The following is a 10,931-nucleotide window of genomic DNA, read 5'->3' as shown; positions in this document are numbered from 1 at the left end:
CCACTTCACCTAGTATTTACCCTTTATATGTCCAAAAACACTTTTTCTCAAACTTGTACCAAGGGTTTTGGATCAAATTGTACTTTTTTGTTTCTTCTTCACCAAGAACATCAAGAACAAATATGAAGATTTTAAAAATGGAATTCTCTCATTTTAAGTTGTAATCACTCCAAATTTGAAATTCGAGCTCCTTTTGATAGAGGGAACAAGCCCCAATACTTTTCAACCCCTAATTTTCACTTCAATTTCTTTAGATTTGAAAACCCATTTCCATTTTCTTCAATGCTCAAAATCAATAATGGTAGATTCTTCAAATTAGCTCAATCAAATATAAATCATAGATTTAGACACAATAGGTATTAGAGAGCACGATTCTAGTGTCAAAAACAAAAACTCAAAATTTTGAAAAATAATCAAACATTTTTGACCTTTTTTTATAGTAACTAATCCCTAGACTAGAATCATTGGAATGATCCTAAGTTTGGCTTTGGTATCAAATGATACAACCCATGATATGGAAGACGAAATAATAAAAGCTAGAAGAAAATGATAGAATTGAAATACAAAAAATTAAAGGATAAAAGATTGAGATAGATAGATAGATACAAGTAGATAAAGAAAAGAGCAACCAATGGGTATTTCAAACCCAAATGTCATCAACACACATCTACCACTTACAATTACCAAAAAGGAATTGTAATGCCCTTGTAACTACTATTTCTAAGTGATAATCAACAAAAGTTTTTCTAAGATCTCATGCTCTCTCAAGCATATTATAATATCAAATGTCATAAAAAATAAACTAATAACATAAAAGATTAGCTATTTATAAAATTGGGCTAAGCTATTACAGATGGGCTCAAAGGTGGGCATTGAAAGCAATTAAGAGATATGGCCCATAAGCAGATTATTTGTCCTTGACTAATCACCAAGTGGGTTGTCAAGGCCTTGGTGGTTCACCAAGCCAGCCTTCAACAAAGTCCGAATGATCATTTGTATCCTCTCTTCTTGGTGAATTTCCAAGTGATCCATCAAGGCCTTGATGGTTCTACAAACCAGCTATCACACAAGGTAGAATGCCTTTTCCCTTCACTTGAGTCCCTAGCCCAATCATCATGACGTGAAGCCCTTTAGGAGAGATCAAAACATGCTCTAATACGTCCATCTTCATGAACAAACCTTGAAGGATTTGAAACTCTCAGGTTTGGCTTCTTGTGAATGTCTTTGAATTTTGCTTATATTATCCCACTATAGTGGCAAACTCCGACCTTTGCCAATATGACATGGTATTCTATCTCTGAGTACTTTAGAAGAGGTCGATTTCTGCAAATACCTTATAGTTTTTCCATTAACATGTAAATTAAAATGTAATGTTAAAGGATTAATAAGTCTATGTATAATAAGAAGGGTTCTTAACTAGTTAAATATATACTTAGTCTATTAAGTTAGTTAATACTGATGGTTAGGAAGGTAGTTATTGAAGCTAATTTAATTACTCTTAACTTAGTGAATAATTATGAAAGATGCATTCATTTCTATGCATAACAATTAATGAGAATTGAAGAGTTCATCTCTTCCTCTCTTCATAATTTTTATTTCTCTTCTCCAATTAACTGTTTCAATAATAGCATGTAGAATCCATATTACGCCACAGACAAGATAATTCCCTCTCTAACAATTGAAATCAATGAGGAATAACACAACATCTTTTTCCCTATAACTTTGAATAGAAAGGTGTCTCTATTTAATGCAGTAAAAGAAAGGTATTCTGTTTGCAGTATACCCATCTCATCAGATTAGACTGCCTGAATACAAACCAATATTGCCAACCACTTGTAAACTATATTTCAGGGCTGGTGGAATCATTAAAACACCCAAGTGAAGTAATTTTAATCAGATGTTGACCGAAGTTAATTCTGAACTTAGAAATCTCCAAATTTCCAAGGAAACAGTCAAAACTCATCCAATAGCCTCGATGTCACGACCCGAATCGAGGCCCTGACCGTGATAGGCACCCCAAGTAAACCAATTCATGAAATGGCCCCTTAGCCATACATCATAAGCATAGAATTATAAAGAAATTACAAAATCCAACCCATAAAATGAAAGAGTTTGATAGATAATCAATTTGAATTTGAATGTCAAATTCAAATCCAGAAAAACCACAACCTAATACTATCTACAAGCCACTATCCATAAAACATCTATCAAGTCAGGACATGACCTCAACTATTCAAAAAGAAAATAAAAAGAGTGAATATGACAAATTACTAAAAAGTAACGGGCCTTCCTAAAGATGGAGGGCGCATCACTTCTCACCAGCTGCTCAATAGAGTAAAGGACCTCCTAATGCTGCACATGGTGAAAAGGTATTCGAACCTACATCATGAAATAATGCAGTGTTCGGAGGTGATCAGGAAGTTGAGTATTGACATACAACCTAAGAAAGGGAATAAAATATGCAATTTGCCAAAAATCAGTCATAAAATAGAGTCCTTATCCATAATAAATATGAAATAGGGGCAGAAAACATAATGACATGACCATTCAAAAATGTACTCCTGAACTGTGTAGCTTGCACCGACCTTTAAACACCCATGGGCTAAATGGGTTTGGTTTCCTCCACCGAAAGATCCCCAGTCCATGTTAGTCATAAGAATAGACAATAACCTCCCAAAAAATAAGTGTGTACCACCGCTCAAAGTCGGTACACAATGGTCATAAACCCCCAACGTCGGCAAATATGGTTCCTAGTGTTGGTCACTCGGACTGCACCTTCTCGGTGAGTTACACAATTCCCATTAAGCCTAATTAAAATATTTTCGCATACCATTAATCACAAAGTTTTCCATTAACGCATTTCCAAATAGGTATCATCATACCAAGACTTGCAAGTCATCCATACAATGCCATATCATTTTTATTTAACCATTAAAAAACACCAAGTTCCAATTTCAAAAACCCAATATAGACCATTTTTCTATTGATGCATGACAATGTTCAAAAGATGAGTTAAATACTATAAAATCGTCTTTTAAATCCAATTATGCAATAGGTTGAGGTTCATATCTTTACCATGTCAAAACCATACCCATTATAAAATCAAGTTACTAAATTCATCCTTTGTAAGTCACAATTTAGTTTACAACATATCATTTAATCCATCAAGACTAGGAAAAACCAATGCAAGTATATATATCAACCAAAATCCTTAACCCTAGTTTTAAACAACCATTAAAATATATAATATCAAGTAATCTCATAATTTAAAGATAATTAAAATAAAGGAGTGTTCAACATGCCTTTATGACAGAAGAATTTTGAAAAGAACTTGAATTTAAAGCCCTGAAAGTTGAATCCTTAGGAATAACCTTAGTTGTTTCTCTTGAGAGTTGAAAGAAGGAAGAACGGTGTTCATCTTTGATAACTGATGGGTAATAAGGGTTAAGGTTTTTTCTAAAGTCGTTTAAATGGGTAACAGACCAAAAATACCTCGACCCAAACCAAAAATAATAAGAGTCTACATTTTGAACCCTTAGATGTGGTACTCTCTTATCGCACTAACCCAAGGGCATGGCACTCCCTTATCACAGGGTGACAAAAGCGTGACACAATTTTATCGCAGACCTTTACTAATTTCTATGACAAGGGTGTTCCTCCCATCCGTGGCACACCCTTATCATGGACCCTCACTATTTTAGGGTCCCAAAATATTCCAAAACATGATCAAAAATTTTTTGCAACGCATCCTATTGGTCCCAGTACCATCCCTTACTATAATTTCGCTCAAAAATCTCTACTAAACACTAAGGAGACATTCAATTAAATTCAATAAAAAAATCTGTGAGTTAACATACTTAGGCTTATGTTTTAACGTATTTTGGACCCAGTAACACTCGGAGTGTTACAATATCACCCCTTAGGATCATTCATCCCTAAATGAAAGATTAGGAAACCCTTAGCACGATATAAGAAAGACCATAGAGGGATTTAAGGATAACTCAAAATGCATTAAAAGAAGAAGTAAGATTCGTACCTCAAGCACCCTCATCCAATAATGGGAAAAAGAACGGATATTTAGCTTTTATGTCCTCCTTCTATTCCCACATAGCCTCTTCTACCTTTTGGTTCCTCCAAAGCATTTTCACCAAAGATATCTCCTTAGTTCTCAATTTCTGAACTTGTCTATCCAAGATTTCATTTGGGATTTCCTCATAAGACAATGAATCCTTAACACCAATATCTTAAACGGGAACCACTAAGAAAGGGTCACCTATTACTTTTTGAGAAAATACACATGAAAAAGGGGATGGATTGATGCCAATCTCACCAATAAGTCCAACCTATAAGAAATATTCCCAGCCCTCCTAAGGATTTGATAAAAACCAATGTAACGGGGATAGAGCTTTCCCTTTTCCCCGAATATCATAACTTCTTTCATAGGAAAAACCTTCAAGAACACCCAATCATCAACCTCAAACTCAAACTCTCTTTGCCTCACATTTGCATAAGACTTTTGGAAACTTTGAGTGGTCTTAAGCCTTTCTCGAATCACCTTTTCTTTCTCCATAGCTTTATGTACCAAGTCATGCCCAAACAATCTTGTCTTGCCTACCCCATACCACACAATTGGTAATCTACACCTTTAACCATAAAGGGCATCAAAAGAAGCCATTTGGATGTTAGAATGATAGATATTATTATACACAAATTTGATAAGCGACAAATGATCCATCCAACTTCCCTTAAAGTCAACTACACAATCTCTTAGCATATCTTCTAAAGTCTGGATAGTACACTCTGCTTGTCCATTCGTTTGAGGCTCGAAAGCGGTATAAAAATTCACCTGAGTGTCCAACCCCTTTTGAAAAGATCACAAAAAATAAGAAGAAAACCATGTATCTCGATCGAAAATAATAGATACCATAGTCCCATGCAATCTATGTATCTCCTAAATGAACAACTTCACATAATCCTCAGCTGGGTAATTAGTCCTTATAGGCAAGAAGTCAGCAAACTTGGTCATTCTGTCTATAATGGCCCAAATTGAATCATATTGATTCTGAGATCGTAGAAGGCCAGTGACAAAATCTATATTAATAATTTCCCACTTATACGTAGGTAGAGCTATCTCTTGAGAGGTGTCACATGGCCTCAAATTCTCAACCTTGACTTGTTTACAAATCATAGACTTGCTAAGAAAACTTGCTATATCTCTCTTCATGTTATTCCACCAATATATTTTTTTCAAGTCATGATACATCCTTGTCGAATTCGGATGAATCATATACCTATACACGTTGCTTCGATCGATATCCTCTCCCACAACCCATCCACATAAGGAACGCATAATCTCCCTTGGTATCTCAGAATGCCATCTCACCTAATTTTAAAAGTTGTAACTTTCTGCTGACCTACATCCTTTCTTATTTGTATAAGTATAGGATCATAAACCTATTTCTCCTTAACTTCAGCACCAAGAGATGACTTAGCCACTTCTTGCACAATCACTCCACCATCTTCAGAGTCCAAAAGGAGGCCTCCTAAATTTCCCAGCTGACGAATATCCTTTACAAATTTCTTTTTCTCTTCCTTGGCATGAGACAGAATCCATATGGACAACCTACTAATATCATCAACGACAATATTAGCTTTACCTGGGTGGTAGCATAGGCTCATGTCGTAATACTTAAGTAATTCAAACCACCGCCTCTGCCTGAGGTTTAATTCTTTTTGAGTGAACACATACTACAAACTTTTATGATCTGAGTAAATATCCATGTGTACTCCATACAAATAATGGCACTAATCTTCAACAGAAACACCATGGCCTCCAACTTTAAATCATGAGTTGGGTAATTTTTTTCATGCACCTTAAGTTGTCTATAAGCATAGGCCACAGCCTTACCATACTGCATCAACACACCTAAGTCCTACATGGGACACATCACAATACACCACAAACCCTTCAGTCCCATTAAGTAGGGTCAAAATAGGAGCAGACATTAATTAAATCTTTAATTTTACAAACTACCCTCACAAGCATTAAACCAAAGAAACTTTGCCTTCTTTTGAGTCAATCTCATAAGCGGTGCAACAATGGATGAAAAAATCTTCATAAATCTCTTATAATAACCTGCCAGGCCCAAAAAGCTCCTAATATTGGTTGGAGTCATAGTCCTAGGTCAGTTCTTTACCGCCTCAATATTTTGACGATCCATCTTAATCCCTTCACTAGAGACAATATGACCAAAATTCGCATGTAGAAAATTTTGCACATAATTTCTAATCCTGAAGAGTGAAGTATAATTCAGAGGTGATTTGCATGATCCTCATTTCTTTTGGAGTACACCAAGATATAATCAACAAAGACTATGACGAATAAGTCTAGAAATTGTCTAAACACTCAATTCATAAGGTCTGTAAAAGCAACTAGAGCATTAGTCAACCCAAATAACATAACCAATAATCCATAGTGTCTATAAAGGGTTCGAAAAAGAGTCTTAGGAGTATCAACCTCTCTAATCTTTAACTGATGGTAACCTGAATGAAGGTCTACTTTAGAGAAATAACTAGCTCTCAAAAGCTGGTAAAAAAGGTCATCAATCTCAGGAAGGGGGTACTTATTTTTCAGAGTGACCTTATTCAGTTGATGATAATATACATACATCCAGAGATACCTATATTTCTTTCACATAAAAAGTACAGGAGAGCTCCAAGGAGAAATACTAGGACAGATAAAACCCTTATCAAAGAGATCCTTTAATTTCTCCTTTAGTTCTTTCAACTGTTGAAGCCATCCTATAAGGAGGAATGAAAATAGGATGGGCATCTAATAGAAGAATTTTCCTATTTGGAGGGAACCCAAAAAGATTATCGAGAAAAAATTCAGGAAACTCATGAACTACGAGAACAGACTACAAGAAGGGACTTTCAGAGTTAGAATACTTTATCCTAACTAGATGATACAAACAACCTTTCGATATCAAATTTTAAGCTCTAAGATAAGAAATAAAGGTCCCCATAGGTACTAGGAACTCCCCTCCCATTCAATTATCGATTCATTAGGAAAATAAAAAGTGACCTTTTGGGTCCTACAATTCAGAGAAGTATAGCACAAATGAAGCCAATTCATTCCCAAAATTACATCAAAATCCACCATATCAAGCTCTATTAAATTTACCAATGTCTCCCTATGAAAGATAGACACAACACAACCCCTATAGATTATTTTGGGAACAACAGACTCACTCACCAGGGTGGAAACTAAAAAGGGGTCAAAAATACTTTTGGGACCAAAACTAAAGTTCACAGCCATATAAGGAGTCACATAGGATAGGGTGGAATCAAGATCAAGCAACATATAAACATCACGAGAAAAAAGTTGTAACATATTAGTGATGACATCGGATGGATGCCTCAAATTCTTGGCAAGTAAAAAGTCCATAAAGTTTTTGTTGTCCATTTCCTGACCTTGAAGTATCACCCTTAGTGACAGGAGATGATGAAGTGGGAATTGAAACCTTATTAGCCCAAAATATAACCCTAGGTTAGGGGCAATCTTGCTACATATGACCAGGCTGACCATATTTGAAGCATAAGTTCTTCCCCTCTTGATAGTATCCACGGTAAGTTTTCCCACAAAAATGAAAAGAAGGGCAAGGTAGGGCCCATTGAGCTACATTGGCCTATGACTGAGTGGTGTATGCTATAGGGCCATTACTAGATTGGAAATGCTGATCTCTAAAAGGCCTACAGACTGGAGCACTAGATGAGGGATAAAAATTTGCCCAAGTCTTCCTCTTGATCCAATGCCTGCCCCCTATCCCCATTATTCAATTGGCTTGCATCCTGTTCTATATATCTAGTCATCTTACTTTAACCTGCTCCCTTTCTATCTGCTTTCTTTTCTCATCTTACACTTGTTGCATATAAACCACCATTCTGGATATATCCATGTCACTGTTTAGCATAGCAGCCTTACATTCTAACACCAAATCACGAGAAAGACCCAAAGCAAACTTTCTCATCCTGGACCTTATTTTAGACACAAACTTTAGGGCATAATGGGATAGTTTGGTGAGCTTTAAGGAATACTTCTTAACACTCATCTTACGTTGCTTTAGATTCACAAACTTCTCAGCCTTAGCATCCCTCAACTCCTGAGAAAAGATGGGATCATAAAAAGTACCTGAGACCTCTTCTTATACCGTCAGTTCAGCATCTTCACCCCTCAAATCTTCCCACTCCTCATACCATCGGTAAGCTACCTCTTTGAATTGATAAGTTGCATACTCTACCCTCTTTATATCAGTAGCATAGATGACCCTGGAGATCTTTTCCATCTTATCCACAAACCCTTGAGGATCCTCCTCAACCTTAGAACCCATAAAATTTAGTAGATTTATCCTCATAAATTGACCAACTTGAGTGATCTCAGATAAGCTAGTGATAGGACCAATATGATTAGACCGGTGAGACTGCAATATCAAGACTCGAGCAAGCATGTGGATGGACTGATGGAACTCCGCATTAGAGACATCCCTTTGAGGAGACTGGGTGTGGTTAACACCATCTTGAGGAGCTCAAGGAGGACTAGTAGGGATCCATGGAACCCCGGGAGCAGCAGCATAGTTAGGAGTACGGACCCTATATTGAGTTTGTATTCCGTGAGTAGGGTGAACTTCCTTAGCATTTGCCCTAATTAGGACAGAGGTTCCAGCTGAATTCCTACAACCATTATATCTTCGTGAAGGCATGATCTAAAATGCAAGTAAGCTAAAAGTTAGAGGAAACTAATAGTAACTAAACTCTCTAGCACGAAATAGCACACAAAAATAAAAACATTCCTAAATGCCTTATAGCCTCCCTCTTATAAGTATGGCGTGCTATACAACCATAAATGGGACTCTACTCGACATAGGTTGTATACACCCAGTCACCCTAAACTGTAATTCGACACCAATCTTATCACTGCCTAAATTGGACCCTGGTCGTGACGGGCACCCCAAGCCAATCAAGCCATGAGATAGCCCCTTAACCTTATATCATAAGTATAATATTATAAAGAAATTGTGTAAGCCAACCCATAAAATAAAAGATTTTGATACACAACTAATGAAATTTGAAAGTCAAATTTAAATCCAGAAAAACCACAACCTAATACTATCTACAATCCTCCATAAGAGATCTACCAAGTCGGGACATGACCCCAACTATGCCAAAACAAAGTTAAAAGAGAGTATATGACCGATAATTGGAAAGTAAATAGGCTTTTCAAAAGATGGAGGGCTCACCACTTCTCAGTAATTATTCAATGGATTAACGAACCGCCTAATATTGCATAGTGTCATAAGAAAAGGTCTTGATGAGCTGCACAATTCTCATTAAGCCCAATTAAAATATTTTCATATACCATTAACCATAGATTTTTCCATTAAGGCATTTCCAGAATGGTATCATCACACCAAGAATTTCAAGCCATCTATATAATTCCATATCGTTTCTATTTAACCATTTATACTCCAAATTCCAATTCCAAAAACCCAATATAGACCATTTTTCCATTACTGCATGACAATGTTTTAAAAGATGAGTTAAATACTATAAAATCCTCTTTTAAATCCAATTATACAATAGGTTAAGGTTCATATCTTTACCATTCCAAAACCATACTCATTATGAAATCAAGTTACTAAATTCATGCTTTGTAAGTCACAGTTCAGTTGAAAATCTATCATTTAAACCATTAAGACAAGAAAAAACTAATGCAAGTATATATATCAACCAAAATCCCCAACCCTAGTTTCAAACAACCATTACAACATATGTATTAGGAGATCTCATATTTTAAAGATAATTAAAAATAAGGGAGTGTCCAACATGGCTTTATGATGAACAAATTTTGAGAAAAACTTGAATTTAGAGACCTGAAAGTTGAATCCTTGGGAAGAACCTTAGTTGTTTCTTTTGAGAGTTGAGAGGGTGAAGAATAGTGTTAATAGTTAAGAATTGATGTGTAATAAGGGTTAAGTTAGTGTTTAAAGTCATTTAAATTGGTACAGGACCAAAAAGACCTCAACCCAAACCAAAAAAAAGAAAAATCTATGTTTTGAACCTTTGGGCATGACAAACTCTTATCGCGTCAACCTAAGGTCATGGCACGCTCTTAGCACAGACTTCACTGGTTTTCACGACAAAGGTGTGCCTCCCCTCCATGGCACACCCTTATCACGGACCCCTACTATTTTGGGGATTCCAAAACATGATCAAAAATTTTCAAAATGCATCCAAATAGTCCCATTACCATCCCTTACCATAATTCCTCTAAAAAATCATTGTTAAACACTAAGGAGACATCAAATTAAGTTCATTGAAAATCTTGGAGTTAACATACTTAGGCTCATTTTTTAACGCATTTTGCGCCCCATAACATTGAGAACTAAATAAACCTTGAACTAGACTAAATATCACCCTTCAAACCTACTAGAGTCAATGAAACTTAATAATTACCTTTCTAACCTCAAACATTGGCTTTGGTCAACTCTCTTAAGTTTAGAACTAAATAAATGGTGAACTAGACTAAATATCACCCTTCATACCTACTGGAGTCAATGAAACTTAATAATTACCTTCTAACCTCAAACATTGACTTTGGTCAACTCTCTTAAGTTTTCAACTTATAAAACTCAAAAAACTCCTCTAAATACCTCGAGACTCGAACTAATAGTCCTAGTAATTCAAACTTTATGTTTCAAACTTGATGGCACTGACAAAATTTCGATATGTACTCAACTTCTATATATGTTGACTAAAGTTAACTATATCAACTTTCTAACCTTTAAAAATAAAATACTCACATTATACTTAGCCAACCACCTCGGAAGCCATTTCACCCACTCCTGCATACCAAAAATATCATAAGACAACAA

At 35.8% G+C, this 10,931-nt stretch overlaps 1 protein-coding gene across 1 annotated transcript in view; it reads right to left on the bottom strand.

The window, feature by feature from the left end:
* Window positions 1-8,585: 8,585 nt before the first annotated feature.
* The window catches only part of LOC124898008, a 29,054-nt gene continuing 26,708 nt past the window's right edge, over window positions 8,586-10,931 (bottom strand). The window contains exon 2 of the mRNA XM_047411627.1: window positions 8,586-8,762. Coding sequence (XP_047267583.1) covers window positions 8,586-8,762 — 177 coding nt within the window. The remainder of the gene's footprint in view (window positions 8,763-10,931) is intronic.

This window comes from Capsicum annuum, chromosome 4, assembly GCF_002878395.1.
Source record: "Capsicum annuum cultivar UCD-10X-F1 chromosome 4, UCD10Xv1.1, whole genome shotgun sequence".
Taxonomy (NCBI): Eukaryota; Viridiplantae; Streptophyta; class Magnoliopsida; order Solanales; family Solanaceae; genus Capsicum; species Capsicum annuum.
Note: the sequence above shows the minus strand (reverse complement) of the source record. Positions and strands in the feature narration are given on the sequence as shown.